This window comes from Engystomops pustulosus, chromosome 3, assembly GCF_040894005.1.
Source record: "Engystomops pustulosus chromosome 3, aEngPut4.maternal, whole genome shotgun sequence".
Lineage (NCBI taxonomy): Eukaryota > Metazoa > Chordata > Amphibia > Anura > Leptodactylidae > Engystomops > Engystomops pustulosus.
The window spans coordinates 10,094,742-10,118,339 of record NC_092413.1 but is presented as its reverse complement, the minus strand read 5'-3'; the positions used below and the strand labels follow the sequence as shown (position 1 = coordinate 10,118,339).

General features: G+C 39.8%; 1 protein-coding gene across 1 annotated transcript in view; it reads left to right on the top strand.

Moving 5' to 3' along the window:
- Nucleotides 1-23,598, top strand: part of CAPN14 (calpain 14) — a 46,796-nt gene that overhangs the window by 8,441 nt on the left and 14,757 nt on the right. The window contains exons 2-14 of the mRNA XM_072139984.1: nt 1,621-1,940; nt 4,568-4,637; nt 5,564-5,682; nt 8,068-8,204; nt 9,231-9,405; nt 10,436-10,501; nt 10,628-10,713; nt 11,088-11,162; nt 12,880-13,040; nt 13,123-13,286; nt 14,053-14,064; nt 15,725-15,930; nt 16,020-16,059. Coding sequence (XP_071996085.1) covers nt 1,707-1,940; nt 4,568-4,637; nt 5,564-5,682; nt 8,068-8,204; nt 9,231-9,405; nt 10,436-10,501; nt 10,628-10,713; nt 11,088-11,162; nt 12,880-13,040; nt 13,123-13,286; nt 14,053-14,064; nt 15,725-15,930; nt 16,020-16,059 — 1,545 coding nt within the window. The 5' untranslated portion in view covers nt 1,621-1,706. The remainder of the gene's footprint in view (nt 1-1,620; nt 1,941-4,567; nt 4,638-5,563; nt 5,683-8,067; nt 8,205-9,230; nt 9,406-10,435; nt 10,502-10,627; nt 10,714-11,087; nt 11,163-12,879; nt 13,041-13,122; nt 13,287-14,052; nt 14,065-15,724; nt 15,931-16,019; nt 16,060-23,598) is intronic.

Sequence of the window (23,598 nt, the reverse complement as noted above, 5' to 3'; positions counted from 1 at the left end):
TATATGGGCACAGCACAGTACTACTCCTCCTATCCTGTATATATGGGCACAGCACAGTACTACTACTCCTATCCTGTATATATGAGCACAACACAGTACTACTACTCCTATCCTGTACATTTATGGGTACAGCACAGTACTACTCCTCCTATCCTGTATATATGGGCACAGCACAGTACTACTACTACTATCCTGTGTATGTGGGCACAGCACAGCACTACTACTCCTATCCTGTATATATGGGCACAGCACAGTACTACTACTCCTATCCTGTATATATTGGCACAGCACAGTACTACTGCTCCTATCCTGTATATATGGGCACAGCACAGCACTACTACTCCTATCCTGTATATATGGGCACAGCACAGTACTACTACTCCTATCCTGTATGTATGAGCACAGCACAGTACTACTATTCCTATCCTGTATATATGGAGACAGCACAGTACTACTACTCCTATCCTGTATATATGGGCACAGCACAGAACTACTCCTTCTATCCTGTATATATGGGCACAGCACAGTATTACTACTCCTATCCTGTATATATGGGCATAGCACAGTACTACTACTCCTATCCTGTATATATAGGCACAGCACAGTACTACTACTCCTATCCTGTATATATGGGCACAGTACAGTACTACTATTCCTATCCTGTATATATGAGCACAGCACAGTACTACTACTCCTATCCTGTATATATGGGCACAGCACAGTACTACTACTCCTATCCTGTGTATAAGAGCACAGCACGGTACTACTACTCCTATCCTGTATATATGGGCACAGCACGGTACTACTACTCCTATCCTGTATATATGGGCACAGCACAGTACTACTACTCCTATTCTGTATATATGAGCACAGCACAGCACTACTGCTCCTATCCTGTATATATGGGCACAGCACAGTACTACTACTCCTATCCTGTGTATGTGGGCACAGCACAGCACTACTACTCCTATCCTGTATATATGGGCACAGCACGGTACTACTACTCCTATCCTGTATATATGGGCACAGCACAGTACTACTACTCCTATTCTGTATATATGAGCACAGCACAGCACTACTACTCCTATCCTGTATATATGGGCACAGCACAGTACTACTACTCCTATCCTGTATATATAGGCACAGCACAGTACTACTACTCCTATCCTGTATATATAGGCACAGCACAGTACTACTACTCCTATCCTGTATATATGGGCACAGCACAGTACTACTACTCCTATCCTGTATATATAGGCACAGCACAGTACTACTACTCCTATCCTGTATATATAGGCACAGCACGGTACTACTACTCCTATCCTGTATATATGGGCACAGCACAGTACTACTACTCCTATCCTGTATATATGGGCACAGCACAGTACTACTACTCCTATCCTATATATATGGGCACAGCACAGTACTACTACTCCTATCCTGTATATATGGGCACAGCACAGTACTACTACTCCTATCCTGTATATATGGGCACAGCACAGTACTACTACTCCTATCATGTATATATAGGCACACTACTCCTCCTCCTCTTGTATTGCTTTCCCCTGTTGCTGTGATTGTGGATACATAGTAATATATTGTATCTCTTTGTATCTGCAGAACACTTGTACATTTGTGGATTGGTCTCATAGAGGCTCCGGCTTTCCCTGGTCACTGAGGCGCGAGCCCCGACCTCCTGCCTCACGATGCCTCGTCTTTCCTTCATCACGGGGGGGAAGAAAGCCAAGCGGATGCTCCGTACCGGGACTTTACGGAAACCACGGAAGCTGCAGAGTCAGGACTACCAGAGCCTCCTGGAGAAGAGTCTGCGGAGCAAACAGCTGTTCATGGACGACGCCTTCCCGGCCGAGATCAGCTCCATCGGAAGCGGAGACCTTCTCCGAAAACTGCCCCCATGTGTGGAATGGAAGAGGCCACAGGTAAGTGACATACATGCACCTGTGTGACATCACATGACCAGGGATATAACGAGCTGTGCACCTGTGTGACATCACATGACCAGGGATATAACGAGCTGTGCACCTGTGTGACATCAAATGACCAGGGATATAACGAGCCGTGCACCTGTGTGACATCACATGACCAGGGATATAACGAGCCGTGCACCTGTGTGACATCTCATGACCAGGGATATAACGAGCCGTGCACCTGTGTGACATCACATGACCAGGGATATAACGAGCCGTACACCTGTGTGACATCACATCACCAGGGATATAACGAGCCGTGCACCTGTGTGACATCACATGACCAGGGATATAACGAACCGTGCACCTGTGTGACATCACATGACCAGGGATATAACGAACCGTGCACCTGTGTGACATCAAATGACCAGGGATATAACGAGCCGTGCACTTGTGTGACATCAAATGACCAGGGATATAACGAGCCGTGCACCTGTGTGACATCACATGACCAGGGATATAACGAGCCGTGCACCTGTGTGACATCACATGACCAGGGATATAACGAGCTGTGCACCTGTGTGACATCAAATGACCAGGGATATAACGAGCCGTGCACCTGTGTGACATCAAATGACCAGGGATATAACGAGCCGTGCACCTGTGTGACATCACATGACCAGGGATATAACGAGCCGTGCACTTGTGTGATATCACATAACCAGGGATATAACGAGCCGTGCACCTGTGTGACATCACATGACCAGGGATATAACGAGCCGTGCACCTGTGTGACATCACATGACCAGGGATATAACGAGCCGTGCACCTGTGTGACATCACATGACCAAGTATAAAACATGCCATGCACCTGTGTGACATCACATGACCTGGGATATAACGAGCAGTGCACCTGTGTGACATCACATGACCAGGGATATAACGAGCCGTGCACCTGTGTGACATCACGTGACCAGGGATATAACAAGCCCCGCACCTGTGTGACATCACATGGCCCGGAATATAATGAGCAGTGCACCTCAGTGACATCACATGACCAGGGATATAACGAGCCGTGCACCTGTGTGACATCACATGACCAGGGATATAAGGAGCCGTGCACCTGTGTGGCATCACATGACCAGGGGTATAATGAGCCGTGCACCTGTGTGACATCACATGACTGAGAATATAACGAGCCGTGCACCTGTGTGACATCACATGACCAGGGATATAATGAGCCGTGCAGCTGTGTGACATCACATGACCAGGGATATAACGAGCTGTGCATCTGTGTGACCTCACATGACCAGGGATATAACGAGCCGTGCAACTCTGTGACATCACATGACCAGGGATATAACGAGCCGTGCACCTGTGTGACATCACATGACCAGGGATATAACGAGCCATGCACCTGTGTGACATCACATGACCAGGGGTATAACGAGCCATGCACCTGTGTGACATCACATGACCAGGGGTATAACGAGCCATGCACCTGCGTGACATCACATGACCAGGGAAATAACAAGCTGTGCATCAATGCGACATCACATGACCAGGGATATAACGAGCCGTGCACCTGTGTGACATCACATGACCAGGGATATAACGAGCCGTGCACCTGTGTGACATCACATGACCAGGGATATATAACGAGCCGTACACCTGTGTGACATCACATGACTAGGGATATAACAAGCTGTGCATCAATGCGACATCACATGACCAGGGATATAACGAGCCGTGCACCTGTGTGACATCACATGACCAGGGATATAACGAGACATGCACCTGCGTGACATCACATGACCAGGGAAATAACAAGCTGTGCATCAATGCGACATCACATGACCAGGGATATAACGAGCCGTGCACCTGTGTGACATCACATGACCAGGGATATAACGAGCCGTGCACCTGTGTGACATCACATGACCAGGGATATAACGAGCCGTGCACCTGTGTGACATCACATGACCAGGGATATAACGAGCCGTGCACCTGTGTGACATCACATGACCAGGGATATAACGAGCCGTGCACCTGTGTGACATCACATGACCAGGGATATAACGAGCCGTGCACCTGTGTGACATCACATGACCAGGGATATAACGAGCCGTGCACCTGTGTGACATCACATGGCCTTTGCCTTTAAGCAACTGACCCTAATAAGAACTGTCCCGGTAGTACAAATACATAGTGGAGTTGTCTTTTAAGCAATTACAGGGAACAGTTCTGGTAATAGAGATGTATTGTGTAGTTGTCCTTTAAGCAATGTGTGCAGGTCCTTTAACCCTAAACAGCGCAATTACCATAAGAGGAAGATATTAGGGAATTGTACCTTTAGCGATTGTTTTACATTTTGAATTTGCTTCTTTCTGCTTCCACTTATAATGAAATATTCTGTGTAGATGTTGTGGCTGTCAGAGTCGCCAGGAGTAAGTAGGCGTCGGGGACGCATTGTATTATATTTACGGCTCTTATTTTGCGCCGCTCACCTCCGCTCTTAATTAAGGGAAGACTCTGGCTGTAATTATTGCTGAGGACTCGCATTTATTATGTGGCCCCCGTCTACACGAGGCAAAGAGATAATGAGAAAAATGAAACACTGAGCCCTAATGTCTTCGCAGGAGCTGGTGAAAAACCCGCAGTTCTTCGCCGAGAGCGCCAGCCGCTTTGATTTGTACCAGGGACTCACAGGTACGGCCATTGTAATGTGTAATACTGAAGCCAGAGACTGTAATCAGCATTTTATGGATTCTACTCTAGTTACATCCAAAGCTGCATTCAAAATACTGCTGCCACTTTGAGTCTTTGGACGGTAATACCATACTGAATTGCTGAACTGAGCAAACAGGGCAGCAGAATTGTGAATGCAGCTCTGGATGTGACTAAAGAATGAGGTATAAAGTTAAAAAATATATAAAAGAGTTCCGCAGGGGCGGGGTTATGACATGGTTCTGTAATATAGTCCAAATCTCAGTAATTATGCCCTTATCAATTAGATCTCATGAAGTAATTTTGGAATCATGTGGTCATGCTATATTATCGCACATAGATTTGCTCCAGCTATCTGAATTTGACTTATCTTAGTTCCTCAGGGGCGGGGCTATGGTATAATTCTGCAGTATAGTCAAAATCTTACTTAAATTACCCTACTTTCTCAGATCACTGGCAAACATTTTATATTTGATCCATGCCGTATTATTCCCTGCTGTATTTTTTGCATTAAACATTTAGCAGTTCCTCAGGGGAGGAGTTATGACATTATTCTGTATTACACTGAAAATATTAGTTATATTACCCTAATTTTTTCATATTATAGTGAATAATTTTACATTATGGGGCTCACTGTGTTAATGCCATAGACCTTTACCCAAATTTTTTGCACTAAACCTATGGCAGTTCCTCGGGGGCGGGGTTATAACATAATTCAGGTTTATACTCAGAATCTTAGTTATTTTTACCTATTTTTTTGGACTATAGTGAATAAATTTACATTGTGGGGCTGTATTCATGCCATAGACCTATATCCAAACTTTCAGCATTTTGAAAGAACATCCAATCAAAATACATAATGACTTCCTCCTGGGTTGGGTCAACTTATGATTTTCTCTCTATCCTAGAAAATTGCTGGTTCCTGGCTGCCCTCGCCTCCGTCACTTTCCATAAAAACCTACTGGCCAACGTGGTGCCCCGTAACCAGAGCTTTGAGAAGAACTATGCCGGAATCTTCCACTTCCGGGTGAGTATCACTCTAATGATTGTACAGGATCCTAGGGGGCGGGGCATGACTATAAAGTAGAATGTCATTCCCCACCTCCTTTTACCAGATCAGAAAGTGTTATTGTTGATGAGTTAAGATTTTTAAGATTTATGTTACCTGGGATACAGCATGTGCAGGGTGCTGGGACAGTCCCTTGTACAGCAACATCAAACAAGTCTGTGCATGATGTAGAGGCAGTCTCTTGTATAGCAGATATTAGATATAGAGCTGCATCAGGTTTGTTTCCTTCTTTTATTGCATATTTTGCACCCAGAAGTTGCGGGCTCCTCTGTACTTTCTCCACCCTCGGTGGGAGAGGAATGAGACAAGTCTGTGCATGATGTAGAGGCAGTCCCCTGTAGGTCAGGTGCTGGTTGCCCTAGTTTATGGTGTGTTTTATAGACTCTTTCCAGTAGTCTCTGGCGGTGACTGTGCGGAGGGATGATTACAATCTCTGGTAGCGCTCAGCTTTATGGTCCTGTCAGCTCCCGCTCCGCTCTGCGCTTTCCCGTTACAGTCTCTCGTCGTGCAGTAATGGTAATATTTATTTACCGCTCACCAGGACTCAGCGGCCGCCGCCACCTGCTAATAGCCACGAGCCACAGCGTAACGTAATAAGCCTTCATTATCAGGGCTGTGCAAGGCAGTAATGGCGCTCTGCGGTGGTGCAATGCTCTGCCGAGGTGCAATGCTCTGCCGAGGTGCAATGCTCTGCCGAGGTGCAATGCTCTGCCGAGGTGCAATGCTCTGCAATGGTGCAATGCTCTGCAGAGGTCCAATGCTCTGCAGAGGTGCTCCCCTCATTTCCAGGTCTAGTTATACAGCACAGAGCTAGAATATATAAGACTGAGGGAATCTAATCTATCTCATATCTATCTATCTATCTCATATCTATCTATCTATCTATCTATCTATCTATCTATCTATCTCCTATCTATCTATCTATCTATCTATCTATCTCCTATCTATCTCCTATCTATCTATCTCCTATCTATCTATCTCATATCTATCTATCTCATATCTATCTATCTCATATCTATCTATCTATCTATCTATCTATCTATCTATCTATCTATCTATCTCCTATCTATCTATCTATCTATCTATCTCCTATCTATCTCCTATCTATCTATCTCCTATCTATCTATCTCCTATCTATCTATCTATCTATCTATCTCCTATCTATCTATCTACCTATCTATCTATCTATCTATCTATCTATCTATCTATCTATCTATCTCCTATCTATCTATCTACCTATCTATCTATCTCCTATCTATCTATCTATCTATCTATCTATCTATCTCATATCTATCTATCTATCTATCTATCTATCTATCTATCTATCTCCTATCTATCTATCTATCTACCTATCTATCTATCTATCTATCTATCTCATATCTATCTATCTATCTATCTCATATCTATCTATCTCCTATCTATCTCCTATCTATCTCCTATCTATCTATCTCCTATCTATCTATCTCCTATCTATCTATCTCCTATCTATCTATCTCCTATCTATCTATCTATCTATCTATCTATCTCCTATCTATCTATCTACCTATCTATCTATCTATCTATCTATCTATCTATCTCCTATCTATCTATCTACCTATCTATCTATCTCCTATCTATCTATCTATCTATCTATCTATCTATCTATCTATCTCATATCTATCTATCTATCTCCTATCTATCTATCTCCTATCTATCTATCTATCTATCTCCTATCTATCTATCTATCTATCTATCTCCTATCTATCTATCTCCTATCTATCTATCTATCTATCTATCTATCTCCTATCTATCTATCTCCTATCTATTTATCTATCTCCTATCTATCTATCTATCTATCTATCTACCTATCTCCTATCTATCTATCTATCTATCTATCTCATATCTATCTATCTCATATCTATCTATCTATCTCACATTTATCTCACATCTATCTATCTATCTATCTCCTATCTATCTCATATCTATCTATCTCATATTTATCTCATATCTATCTATCTATCTATCTATCTATCTATCTATCTATCTATCTCTCTCATATCTATCTATCTCCTATCTATCTATCTATCTATCTATCTATCTATCTATCTATCTATCTATCTATCTATCTATCTATCTCATATCTATCTCAAGTCTATCTATCTATCTATCTATCTATCTCATATCTATCTATCTATCTATCTATCTATCTATCTATCTATCTATCTATCTATCTATCTATCTCATATCTATCTCAAGTCTATCTATCTATCTATCTATCTATCTATCTATCTATCTATCTCATATCTATCTATCTATCTCATATCTATCTATTATAATAATTGTAATGATGTTGATCCCCTCCAGTTCTGGCGCTTTGGAGAGTGGGTGGATGTGGTTGTGGATGATCGGCTTCCTGTGGATAAAGATGGGAATCTCCTGTTTGTCTCATCCGTGAGGAAGAATCTGTTTTGGGGGGCTCTTCTAGAGAAAGCCTATGCCAAGTAAGTATCGCATGTAGCAGGGCTATATGGAATGGAGCAGCAGTCGGCTGAGTGCGATGTGAGAACCGTCTGACACCATAGTAATAACGCGCAGGTTACGTGAATTCCTGCCAAAGCGGCAAACAAGTTCTACAAGACGCAATGTGATAAAGTGCTTTAAGATGACGCGCTGTCACCAGATCCTGATCCAGCAGAGCCCTGCTTCGTCTTCAGTTTATATCTGTGTCCTCCCACAATCCCTTGCTCTACACTACTCATCCAGAGCCACCTGATTCACATACATAATTCCAGAAAGACAGTAAAGAATGACACATAGGCAGAGTAACAAGGAATATAGAGCCTGTGACATAGCATTGTTAATGCAAACCCCAATCAGGGTCTTTAGAAAGCTGAGTGACTACATTTTAGAAGAGTGACACGATGTAAATTTGGTTTATAATTATAAATTATCCATCCAAAAATTATGGTGATGTCTAATACAATAAAATTCAGAATTTTAAAGAGACAGGGACGTTATTTACTGAGAATTGCATTAAATTATTAGAGAAATGTAATTTTTAAAAGGTTAATCCCATTGAAGCTGCAGTTCCAGGATCTGTCCACCAGAGGGCAGTGGTGCAATTCCATTCCTTATCTCTATGGGCTTTTGTAGCCCTAAAAAGGTCACAGTCACCGAAGGGTTAACAGTTTTGACACCTTCAAAGGATTTTTGAGCAACTCTCGTGATGCCGCAGGGAAATAGTCTGTCTGGCGCGCGGTCCTCCGCTTGAGTCGATTCCCTATTAATCATGGCATAAATTACGTCTGGCATTAGGAGGCAGATCCTGGCATTGTATCACAGAGCAATCAGGACGCAAGAGGCACAAAATCGGACACAATTTTGGAATCAACAATAAAGGGTTTTATTAGGCAGCTTAAAAATCTAATGTACCTATGACAACTCTGCAGGGCCCATACAGTTATGATTGACCTGTGCCCTGCTGACCTCTAGTGGCCGCATTGACTTATGATTCTCTTCTCTTCTAGGCTTTGTGGTTCTTATGAAGATTTACAGATTGGACAAGTGTCTGAGGCTCTGGTAGATTTCACCGGGGGCGTCAACATGACCATTAAATTAGGGCAGGCGCCTCCCGATCTGTGGCAGATCATGGTCCGGGCAGCGTACAGCGGATGTCTGATGGGGTGTCAGACCCGCTCCGGGGTAAGTCCTGTCTGTGCTAATAGATCAATGAGGTGACAGAAGAAATGTAATGTATCAGACAAATATTATGTAAAAAATAATGAACAATATTCATGATATCTGATCAATATATTAACGATACCTGATTGATATTCATGATATCTGATCAATATTATTGATACTATGATCAATATTCACGATACCTGATTGATATTCATGATATCTGATCAATATTCATTATTTATGATCAATATATTTATGATGCTTGTTCAATATTCATTATATCTGATCAATATATTCATGATACCTGATCAATATTCATGATATCTGATCAATATATTCATGATATCTGATCAATATATTCATGATAGCTGACCAATATTCATGATACCTGATCAATATTCATTATATCTGATCAATATATGTATGATTCCTGTTCAATATTCATGATATCTGATCAATATTCATGATATCTGATCAATATATTCATGATAGCTGACCAATATTCATGAGACCTGATTGATACTCATTAGACCTAAAGACCGTTCTTGATCCCTGACCCATATCCATAATACCTGAATAATATTCCTCACTCCTAGCCCGGACCCTAATCAATTGCTGGATACCTGACAATTACACACAAGGCGGTTAAAGGGGTTTTCCATAATGAACAATATTATTGGGAGGGGTCTCCTCCTGCCCCCACCACCTGCCTAAGGTCCAGTCCTGACACTATCCAGGTCCTGCTGGTCTCCACTTCCTGCTCCCGTTTCAGCACACAGGAAGTGCAGGGATCCACTCTCAGCCAATCACAGGGGCCAGAACTAGAGAGGTGGTACCAAAGGAATTGGTTCTAATATTTATTTAACTCTTCTGCTGCCGGTTCTACAACATTAAAGGGGTCACCCACTTTGTGTAAGGAAAAGTTATCCAATTTTTCCGTACACAAACCATATCAAATATTTGCTGAAAGTAGACAACCCCTTTAAATTAAGATTTTTTTTTAGAAAAATAGTTGAGATTCTAATCATCTCCTTCTGTCATATTTCAGCCTGAACGGGTCCTGGAGAACGGACTGGTGGCCGGACACGCGTACACGGTGACCGGCATCCGCACGGTGAGATCCGCTACCACCCGGGGGTGGGGGGTGGGGGGGGGTGTCTACCGCCTCCTCCGCTGCGCACTGACTCTCTCTATCTTTGTGTTGCATCAATGAGTAAATTCTTCCATCACTTCTCCCCAGGTGACCTGCAAATCCGGAACAGAAAATTTAGTCAGGCTGCGAAACCCATGGGGGAAGATTGAATGGAAAGGAAATTGGAGCGACAGGTAAGTGAGAGAGGAAGGAAGATCCATCATTATTAGAATCCCTGGGTCTGCGCTGCCCTCTGGTGGACAGACGGAGCACTGCAGCTTCACAGAATACAACATTAAAGATGTTACATAATAATAATATTACATGTCATTATTGATTCCTGATATATTTAGCATTTGTTGTAATTTTTATGTAAACTTCTGCAGCTGAAGTCCGGAACTTATTTTGACTTTAATCTTTTTTGGGGACTCTTACAAAACAAATATGAGACAAACAAAGCCCCATGCCCCATCTTTCATGCTGATCTGTGTTGTATTGTGCCAGATGGATCAATGTGACTCTTGTCAGTGTTTCATACATCTACTAATTTTTTTTTGTTTTTGACCAGTTCTTCAAAATGGGAGCAACTGAGCCTCAAGGAAAGAGTCCTGCTGCGGAAGACACGGGAAGATGGAGAATTCTGGTAGGGAAAAAGGACAAAAAAAGATTAAGATTCTGTATTCATGAAGACACCCCTAGGGGGAGCTCAGGAGATTACTACATACTGTATATACACCACCACTAGGGGGAGCTCAGGAGATTACTATATACTGTATATACAGCCATCTCTAGGGGGAGCTCAGGAGATTACTACATACTGTATATACAGCCATCTCTAGGGGGAGCTCAGGAGATTACTACATACTGTATATACAGTCACCACTAGGGGGAGCTCAGGAGATTACTACATACTGTATATACAGCCACCACTAGGGGGAGCTCAGGAGATTACTATATACTGTGTATACAGCCACCACTAGGAGGAGCTCAGGAGATTACTACATACTGTATATACAGACACCACTAGGAGGAGCTCAGGAGATTACTACATACTGTATATACAACCACCACTAGGGGGAGCTCAGGAGATTACTACATACTGTATATACAACCACCACTAGGAGGAGCTCAGGAGATTACTATATACTGTATATACAACCACCACTAGGGGGAGCTCAGGAGATTACTACATACTGTATATACAGCCACCACTAGGAGGAGCTCAGGAGATTACTACATACTGTATATACAGCCACCACTAGGGGGAGCTCGGGATATTACTACATACTGTATATACAGCCACCACTAGGGGGAGCTCAGGAGATTACTACATACTGTATATACAGCCACCACTAGGGGGAGCTCAGGAGATTACTACATACTGTATATACACCACCACTAGGGGGAGCTCAGGAGATTACTACATACTGTATATACAGCCACCACTAGGTGGAGCACTGGAGATTTCTACATACTGTATATATAGCCACCACTAGGGGGAGCTCAGGAGATTACTACATACTGTATATACAGCCACCACTAGGTGGAGCACTGGAGATTTCTACATACTGTATATATAGCCACCACTAGGGGGAGCTCAGGAGATTACTACATACTGTATATACAGCCACCACTAGGGGGAGCTCAGAGATTACTACATACTGTATATACAGCCACCACTAGGGGGAGCTCAGGGATTTGCTACATACTGTAGTCACCACTAGGGGGAGCTCAGGAGATTACTATATACTGTATATACAGCCACCACTAGGAGGAGCTCAGGAGATTACTACATACTGTATATATAGCCACCACTAGGGGGAGCTCAGGAGATTACTACATACTGTATATACAGCCACCACTAGGAGGAGCTCAGGAGATTACTACATACTGTATATACAGCCACCACTAGGGGGAGCTCAGGAGATTACTACATACTGTATATACAGCCACCACTAGGGGGAGCTCAGGAGATTACTACATACTGTATATACAGCCACCACTAGGGAGAGCTCAGGAGATTACTACATACTGTATATACAGCCACCACTAGGTGGAGCTCAGAGATAACTACTTACTGTATATACAGCCACCCCTAGGAGGAGCTCAGGAGATTACTACATACTGTATATACAGCCACCACTAGGGGGAGCTCAGGGATTTGCTACATACTGTATATACACCACCACTAGGGGGAGCTCAGGAGATTACTACATACTGTATATACAGCCACCACTAGGAGGAGCTCAGGAGATTACTACATACTGTATATACAGCCACCACTAGGAGGAGCTCAGGAGATTACTACATACTGTATATACAGCCACCACTAGAACTTATTCTCCTTTTTTCTTGCCCAGGATGTCCATTGAAGATTTTGAGGTTCATTTTGTGGAGTTAGTGATCTGTAAACTGACCCCCGACCTTCTGAGCTACGAGAATGGCAAGGAGTGGACGCTATCAATGCAGAGAGGAAAATGGGTGGAGGGCAGCACGGCCGGCGGCAGGATGACATATACAGGTATTGTCCGGCACCATCGCTGCCCCCAGGAACATGTGTCTGACCCTGATAACTGACCCATTGTCTGGTTCTGAACCCGCAGAGTCCTACTGGAAGAATCCCCAGTACCGGCTGAAGATTCTGCTGGGAGACGACATGGAGAAATGCACCAACTCCTGCAACGTCCTGGTGTCACTCCTGCAGAAGCAGAACCACAAGCACCGGAACCAGTCCCCTCCGCTCTACATCGGGATCTCCATCTTCAAGGTACTTTTATGTCTTCTACTCCAAACACATGTCAAGCTGCGTTCAAATTTGTTAAGAGAGCTAACAACAAGTCAAGTAATTAGCAAAATCAAAATCCTTAGTGCAGACATTGGGTGAATTATCCCCCAAAAAGTTAACATAAAATAAACTGCAATATGAACCTCCAGCCTGTGGGGGCAGCGCTGCTTTGCCTATCTAATACACAATTTATAATTCCAGTAATTTCACTGGAATTGTGGGGGTGAGGTCGCTACATTAATGCTTATTGCAAACATTGGATTTAATATCACCCCAATTTTTGAGGATTAAGAAGCTGCTATTCAATCCTCCAGCCTGCGGGGGCAGTGTTGTTATCCACATCTATTAGTGTTATATATGGCTCCAATGATTTCTCTTTGCTACATTACAATAAGATTCATTTGCTCAGTACTTAGTACAAATATGGGATCACTGTAATTTTTTTAATGATATAATGAGGTGCTATGTGTTCCTCCAGCCTTTGGGGGCAGTGTTGCTATCTGTAAGCATAGGGACTATACAAGGTCTCAGTGATACGTTGTTCCTTTGTATTATATGATACTTCTTCTTTACTTACTGCAAACACTAGATAAGATCCATATTTTTAAGATAAACTAGGCTGCTATGTATTCCTCCAGCCTCCGGGGGCAGCGCTGTTCTCCACATAAGGCCAATGATTTTGCTTGTATTGCATTCTGGGAGATGTTACATATCCGGATCTCACACTGTCCTTTCTCCCTCTCTCTAGGTGCCCCTTGAGGTGAGTTGCAACAATGTTTCCCCTGGAGCCGCCGCCTGATACAATGTAACACAAGGCTATGGAGCCAGAATCTAACAACTGATGACAATTTGCAAAAATACCCCGTCCCTTTAAGACTAATTTGTCAAAATTGTAAAATTTAAAATGTTGAAATATGAAAGGGCCTTGAGTTCTAAACAATGTGACCCCCGCGGGGAGATGGAGGGTTCAGGTAAGAGGGAGAGGTGGAGACGGCGGATTTTAGGTTTCCTTATAATTTAATAATCATAATTATTATCCGTAATTGAACGCTTGGCTAAAAGTGCAATGACGGGGGAGGGGAGGGCGGCCGGAGCCACGGAACAATAGAAATCACTGGGAGCCGGGAGGTCAAATGCAGGTTTTATTGAACGGGAAGATTAATGCCGCAGGTTGTGGAGCGACTGCGCTGCCCGGGACACGAAGGATAATAAATCCTCATATTGACCGGAACCGAACGCCACAGATTCATTATTCTACAGGACGGCGGAAAGAAATATCTAGGGAAAACAAAAAATATGGGGACATTCAGGGGAGGTAGAGAGGTGGAATATTAGGAATGGATGGATATATAGATATGAGATAGATAGATAAATAGATAGATAGATATGAGATAGATAGAAGATAGATAGATAGATAGATAGATAGATAGGAGATAGATAGATAGATAGATAGATAGATAGATAGATAGATAGATAGATAGATAGATAGATAGATAGATATGAGATACATAGATATGAGATACATAAATGATAGATAGATAGAAAGATAGATATGAGATAGATAGATAGATAACTAGATAGATAGATAGATAGGAGATAGATAGATAGATAGATAGATAGATATGAGATAGATAGATAGGAGATAGATAGAAGATAGATAGATAGATAGATAGATAGATAGATAGATAGATAGATAGATATGAGATACATAGATATGAGATAGATAAATGATAGATAGATAGATAGATAGATAGATAGATAGATAGATATGAGATAGATAGATAGATAGATAGATAGATAGATAGATAGATAGATATGAGATAGATAGATAGATATGAGATAGATAGATATGAGATAGATAGATAGATATGAGATAGATAGATAGATATGAGATAGATAGATAGATAGATATGAGATAGATAGATATGAGATAGATAGATAGATAGATAGATAGATAGATAGATAGATAGATAGATAGATAGATAGATATGAGATATGAGATAGATAGGAGATAGATATAGATATGAGATAGATAGATAGATAGATAGATAGATAGATATGAGATAGATAGGTAGATATGAGATAGATAGATAGATAGATAGGAGATAGATATGAGATAGATAGATAGATAGATAGATAGATAGATAGATAGATAGATATGAGATAGATAGATAGATATGAGATAGATAGATAGATAGATATGAGATAGATAGATAGATAGATAGATAGATATGAGATAGATAGATAGATAGATAGATAGATAGATAGATAGATAGGAGATAGATAGATTGGAGATAGATGGATACTTGTAGAAAGTCCAAGCAGCACAACAATGATGAATGATTGATAATAAGATGGATCAGCAGACGGACTTATAGATACATTGATAGATTGACCTCCTTGTACATGTATCTCCCCAGTATCAGTCTATAAGGAGTCGTCTGCCCAGACATTTCTTCTTGAACCATCGTCCAATCAATAACAAGTGTGTGTTCATCAATGAGCGGGAGGTCACCCAGGACTTTGTGCTGAACCCCGGCTCCTATGTCATCGTCCCCTCCACCGCCGAACCGGGACAGGAGTCAGAGTTCATCCTGCGAGTCTTCTCCAGAAAACATCTCCTAGAGTAAGTGACATCATCCTGTAACGATACCTCACATGTAATACTGACATATCACTCCCCAAATGTACTAATACCATATGTATCTCACCCAGGGTGCAAGGAGAGAGTCCAAACATGGTGATGTGCTGCAAGGTAAGAGACAAACCCAGTATTATAGTAGTTATATTCCTGTACATAGGGGGCAGTATTATAGTAGTTATATTCCTGTACATAGGGGGCAGTATTATAGTAGTTATATTCTTGTACATAGGGGGCAGTATTATAGTAGTTATATTCTTGTACATAGGAGGCAGTATTATAGTAGTTATATCCCTGTACATAGGGGTCAGTATTATAGTAGTTATATTCCTGTACATAGGGGGCAGTATTATAGTAGTTATATTCCTGTACATAGGGGGCAGTATTATAGTAGTTATATTCCTGTACATAGGGGGCAGTATTATAGTAGTTATATTCTTGTACATAGGGGGCAGTATTATAGTAGTTATATTCTTGTACATAGGGGGCAGTATTATAGTAGTTATATTCCTGTACATAGGGGGCAGTATTATAGTAGTTATATTCTTGTACATAGGGGGCAGTATTATAGTAATTATATTCCTGTACATAGGGGGCAGTATTATAGTAGTTATATTCCTGTACATAGGGGGCAGTATTATAGTAGTTATATTCCTGTACATAGGGGGCAGTATTATAGTAGTTATATTCCTGTACATAGGGGCAGTATTATAGTAGTTATATTCCTGTACATAGGGGGCAGTATTATAGTAGATATATTCCTGTACATAGGGGGCAGTATTATAGTAGTTATATTCCTGTACATAGGGGGCAGTATTATAGTAGTTATATTCCTGTACATAGGGGGCAGTATTATAGTAGTTATATTCCTGTACATAGGGGGCAGTATTATAGTATTTATATTCTTGTACATAGGGGGCAGTATTATAGTAGTTATATTCCTGTACATAGGGGGCAGTATTATAGTAGTTATATTCCTGTACATAGGGGGGCAGTATTATAGTAGTTATATTCTTGTACATAGGGGGCAGTATTATAGTAGTTATATTCCTGTACATAGGGGGCAGTATTATAGTAGTTATATTCCTGTACATAGGGGGCAGTATTATAGTAGTTATATTCTTGTACATAGGGGGCAGTATTATAGCAGTTATATTCTTGTACATAGGGGGCAGTATTATAGTAGTTATATTCCTGTACATAGGGGGCAGTATTATAGTAGTTATATTCTTGTACATAGGGGGCAGTATTATAGTAGTTATATTCCTGTACATAGGGAGCAGTATTATAGTAGTTATATTCCTGTACATAGGGGGCAGTATTATAGTTGTTATATTCCTGTACACAGGGGGCAGTATTATAGTAGTTATATTCCTGTACATATGGGGCAGTATTATAGTAGTTATATTCCTGTACACAGGCGGCAGTATTATAGTAGTTATATTCCTGTACATATGGGGCAGTATTATAGTAGTTATATTCTTGTACATAGGGGCAGTATTATAGTAGTTATATTCCTGTACATAGGGGGCAGTATTATAGTAGTTATATTCTTGTACATAGGGGCAGTATTATAGTAGTTATATTCCTGTACATAGGGGGCAGTATTATAGTAGTTATATTCCTGTACATAGGGGGCAGTATTATAGTAGTTATATTCCTGTACATAGGGGGCAGTATTATAGTAGTTATATTCTTGTACATAGGGGGCAGTATTATAGTAGTTATATTCCTGTACATAGGGAGCAGTATTATAGTAGTTATATTCTTGTACATAGGGGGCAGTATTATAGTAGTTATATTCCTGTACATAGGGGGCAGTATTATAGTAGTTATATTCCTGTACACAGGGGGCAGTATTATAGTAGTTATATTCCTGTACATATGGGGCAGTATTATAGTAGTTATATTCCTGTACACAGGGGGCAGTATTATAGTAGTTATATTCCTGTACATATGGGGCAGTATTATAGTAGTTATATTCCTGTACACAGGGGGCAGTATTATAGTAGTTATATTCCTGTACATAGGGGACAGTATTATAGTAGTTATATTCCTGTACACAGGGGGCAGTATTATAGTAGTTATATTCCTGTACATATGGGGCAGTATTATAGTAGTTATATTCCTGTACATAGGAGGCAGTATTATAGTAGTTATATTCCTGTACATAGGGGGCAGTATTATAGTAGTTATATTCCTGTACATAGGGGGCAGTATTATAGTAGTTATATTCCTGTACATAGGGGGCAGTATTATAGTAGTTATATTCCTGTACATAGGGGGCAGTATTATAGTAGTTATATTCCTGTACATAGGGGGCAGTATTATAGTAGTTATATTCTTGTACATAGGGGGCAGTATTATAGCAGTTATATTCTTGTACATAGGGGGCAGTATTATAGTAGTTATATTCCTGTACATAGGGGGCAGTATTATAGTAGTTATATTCCTGTACATATGGGGCAGTATTATAGTAGTTATATTCCTGTACATAGGGGGCAGTATTATAGTAGTTATATTCCTGTACATAGGGGGCAGTATTATAGTAGTTATATTCCTGTACATAGGGGGCAGTATTATAGTAGTTATATTCCTGTACATAGGGGGCAGTATTATAGTAGTTATATTCTTGTACATAGGGGGCAGTATTATAGCAGTTATATTCTTATACATAGGGGGCAGTATTATAGTAGTTATATTCCTGTACACAGGGGGCAGTATTATAGTAGTTATATTCCTGTACATAGGGGGCAGTATTATAGTAGTTATATTCCTGTACATAGGGGGCAGTATTATAGTAGTTATATTCCTGTACATAGGGGGCAGTATTATAGTAGTTATATTCTTGTACATAGGGGCAGTATTATATTAGTTATATTCTTGTACATAGGGGGCAGTATTATAGTAGTTATATTCCTGTACATAGGGGGCAGTATTATAGTAGTTATATTCCTGTACATAGGGGGCAGTATTATAGTAGTTATATTCTTGTACATAGGGGCAGTATTATAGTAGTTATATTCTTGTACATAGGGGACAGTATTATAGTAGTTATATTCTTGTACATAGGGGTCAGTATTATAGTAGTTATATTCCTGTACATAGGGAGCAGTATTATAGTAGTTATATTCTTGTACATAGGGGCAGTATTATAGTAGTTATATTCTTGTACATAGGGGGCAGTATTATAGTAGTTATATTCTGTACATAGGGGGCAGTATTATAGTAGTTATATTCCTGTACATAGGGGGCAGTATTATAGTAGTTATATTCCTGTACATAGGGAGCAGTATTATAGTAGTTATATTCCTGTACATAGGGGGCAGTATTATAGTAATTATATTCTTGTACATAGGGGCAGTATTATAGTAGTTATATTCCTGTACATAGGGGGTAGTATTATAGTAGTTATATTCTTGTACATAGGGGGCAGTATTATAGTAGTTCTATTCTTGTACATAGGGGGCAGTATTATAGTAGTTATATTCCTGTACATAGGGGTAGTAATATAGTAGTTATATTCTTGTACATAGGGGGCAGTATTATAGTAGTTATATTCCTGTACATAGGGGGCAGTATTATAGTAGTTATATTCCTGTACATAGGGGGCAGTATTATAGTAGTTATATTCTTGTACATAGGGGGCAGTATTATAGCAGTTATATTCCTGTACATAGGGGGCAGTATTATAGTAGTTATATTCCTGTACATAGGGGGCAGTATTATAGTAGTTATATTCCTGTACATAGGGGCAGTATTATAGTAGTTATATTCTTGTACATAGGGGGCAGTATTATAGTAGTTATATTCCTGTACATAGAGGGCAGTATTATAGTAGTAATATTCTTGTACATAGGGGGCAGTATTATAGTAGTTATATTCTTGTACATAGGGGGCAGTATTATAGTAGTTATATTCTTGTACATAGGGGGCAGTATTATAGCAGTTATATTCCTGTACATAGGGGGCAGTATTATAGTAGTTATATTCCTGTACATAGGGGGCAGTATTATAGTAGTTATATTCCTGTACATAGGGGCAGTATTATAGTAGTTATATTCCTGTACATAGGGGCAGTATTATAGTAGTTATATTCCTGTACACAGGGGGCAGTATTATAGTAGTTATATTCTTGTACATAGGGGGCAATATTATAGTAGTTATATTCCTGTACATAGGGGGCAGTATTATAGTAGTTATATTCCTGTACATAGGGGGCAGTATTATAGTAGTTATATTCCTGTACATAGGGGGCAGTATTATAGTAGTTATATTCCTGTACATATGGGGCAGTATTATAGTAGTTATATTCCTGTACATAGGGGGCAGTATTATAGTAGTTATATTCCTGTACATAGGGGGCAGTATTATAGTAGTTATATTCCTGTACATAGGGGGCAGTATTATAGTAGTTATATTCCTGTACATAGGGGGCAGTATTATAGTAGTTATATTCTTGTACATAGGGGGCAGTATTATAGCAGTTATATTCTTATACATAGGGGGCAGTATTATAGTAGTTATATTCCTGTACACAGGGGGCAGTATTATAGTAGTTATATTCCTGTACATAGGGGGCAGTATTATAGTAGTTATATTCCTGTACATAGGGGGCAGTATTATAGTAGTTATATTCCTGTACATAGGGGGCAGTATTATAGTAGTTATATTCTTGTACATAGGGGCAGTATTATATTAGTTATATTCTTGTACATAGGGGGCAGTATTATAGTAGTTATATTCCTGTACATAGGGGGCAGTATTATAGTAGTTATATTCCTGTACATAGGGGGCAGTATTATAGTAGTTATATTCTTGTACATAGGGGCAGTATTATAGTAGTTATATTCTTGTACATAGGGGACAGTATTATAGTAGTTATATTCTTGTACATAGGGGTCAGTATTATAGTAGTTATATTCCTGTACATAGGGAGCAGTATTATAGTAGTTATATTCTTGTACATAGGGGCAGTATTATAGTAGTTATATTCTTGTACATAGGGGGCAGTATTATAGTAGTTATATTCTGTACATAGGGGGCAGTATTATAGTAGTTATATTCCTGTACATAGGGGGCAGTATTATAGTAGTTATATTCCTGTACATAGGGAGCAGTATTATAGTAGTTATATTCCTGTACATAGGGGGCAGTATTATAGTAATTATATTCTTGTACATAGGGGCAGTATTATAGTAGTTATATTCCTGTACATAGGGGGTAGTATTATAGTAGTTATATTCTTGTACATAGGGGGCAGTATTATAGTAGTTCTATTCTTGTACATAGGGGGCAGTATTATAGTAGTTATATTCCTGTACATAGGGGTAGTAATATAGTAGTTATATTCTTGTACATAGGGGGCAGTATTATAGTAGTTATATTCCTGTACATAGGGGGCAGTATTATAGTAGTTATATTCCTGTACATAGGGGGCAGTATTATAGTAGTTATATTCTTGTACATAGGGGGCAGTATTATAGCAGTTATATTCCTGTACATAGGGGGCAGTATTATAGTAGTTATATTCTTGTACATAGGGGCAGTATTATAGTAGTTATATTCTTGTACATAGGGGGCAGTATTATAGTAGTTATATTCTGTACATAGGGGGCAGTATTATAGTAGTTATATTCCTGTACATAGGGGGCAGTATTATAGTAGTTATATTCCTGTACATAGGGAGCAGTATTATAGTAGTTATATTCCTGTACATAGGGGGCAGTATTATAGTAATTATATTCTTGTACATAGGGGCAGTATTATAGTAGTTATATTCCTGTACATAGGGGGTAGTATTATAGTAGTTATATTCTTGTACATAGGGGGCAGTATTATAGTAGTTCTATTCTTGTACATAGGGGGCAGTATTATAGTAGTTATATTCCTGTACATAGGGGTAGTAATATAGTAGTTATATTCTTGTACATAGGGGGCAGTATTATAGTAGTTATATTCCTGTACATAGGGGGCAGTATTATAGTAGTTATATTCCTGTACATAGGGGGCAGTATTATAGTAGTTATATTCTTGTACATAGGGGGCAGTATTATAGCAGTTATATTCCTGTACATAGGGGGCAGTATTATAGTAGTTATATTCCTGTACATAGGGGGCAGTATTATAGTAGTTATATTCCTGTACATAGGGGGCAGTATTATAGTAGTTATATTCTTGTACATAGGGGCAGTATTATATTAGTTATATTCTTGTACATAGGGGGCAGTATTATAGTAGTTATATTCCTGTACATAGGGGGCAGTATTATAGTAGTTATATTCCTGTACATAGGGGGCAGTATTATAGTAGTTATATTCTTGTACATAGGGGCAGTATTATAGTAGTTATATTCTTGTACATAGGGGACAGTATTATAGTAGTTATATTCTTGTACATAGGGGTCAGTATTATAGTAGTTATATTCCTGTACATAGGGAGCAGTATTATAGTAGTTATATTCTTGTACATAGGGGCAGTATTATAGTAGTTATATTCTTGTACATAGGGGGCAGTATTATAGTAGTTATATTCTGTACATAGGGGGCAGTATTATAGTAGTTATATTCCTGTACATAGGGGGCAGTATTATAGTAGTTATATTCCTGTACATAGGGAGCAGTATTATAGTAGTTATATTCCTGTACATAGGGGGCAGTATTATAGTAATTATATTCTTGTACATAGGGGCAGTATTATAGTAGTTATATTCCTGTACATAGGGGGTAGTATTATAGTAGTTATATTCTTGTACATAGGGGGCAGTATTATAGTAGTTCTATTCTTGTACATAGGGGGCAGTATTATAGTAGTTATATTCCTGTACATAGGGGTAGTAATATAGTAGTTATATTCTTGTACATAGGGGGCAGTATTATAGTAGTTATATTCCTGTACATAGGGGGCAGTATTATAGTAGTTATATTCCTGTACATAGGGGGCAGTATTATAGTAGTTATATTCTTGTACATAGGGGGCAGTATTATAGCAGTTATATTCCTGTACATAGGGGGCAGTATTATAGTAGTTATATTCCTGTACATAGGGGGCTGTATTATAGTAGTTATATTCCTGTACATAGGGGCAGTATTATAGTAGTTATATTCTTGTACATAGGGGGCAGTATTATAGTAGTTATATTCCTGTACATAGAGGGCAGTATTATAGTAGTAATATTCTTGTACATAGGGGGCAGTATTATAGTAGTTATATTCTTGTACATAGGGGGCAGTATTATAGTAGTTATATTCTTGTACATAGGGGGCAGTATTATAGCAGTTATATTCCTGTACATAGGGGGCAGTATTATAGTAGTTATATTCCTGTACATAGGGGGCAGTATTATAGTAGTTATATTCCTGTACATAGGGGCAGTATTATAGTAGTTATATTCCTGTACATAGGGGCAGTATTATAGTAGTTATATTCCTGTACATAGGGGGCAGTATTATAGTAGTTATATTCTTGTACATAGGGGGCAATATTATAGTAGTTATATTCCTGTACATAGGGGGCAGTATTATAGTAGTTATATTCCTGTACATAGGGGGCAGTATTATAGTAGTTATATTCCTGTACATAGGGGGCAGTATTATAGTAGTTATATTCTTGTACATAGGGGGCAGTATTATAGTAGTTATATTCCTGTACATA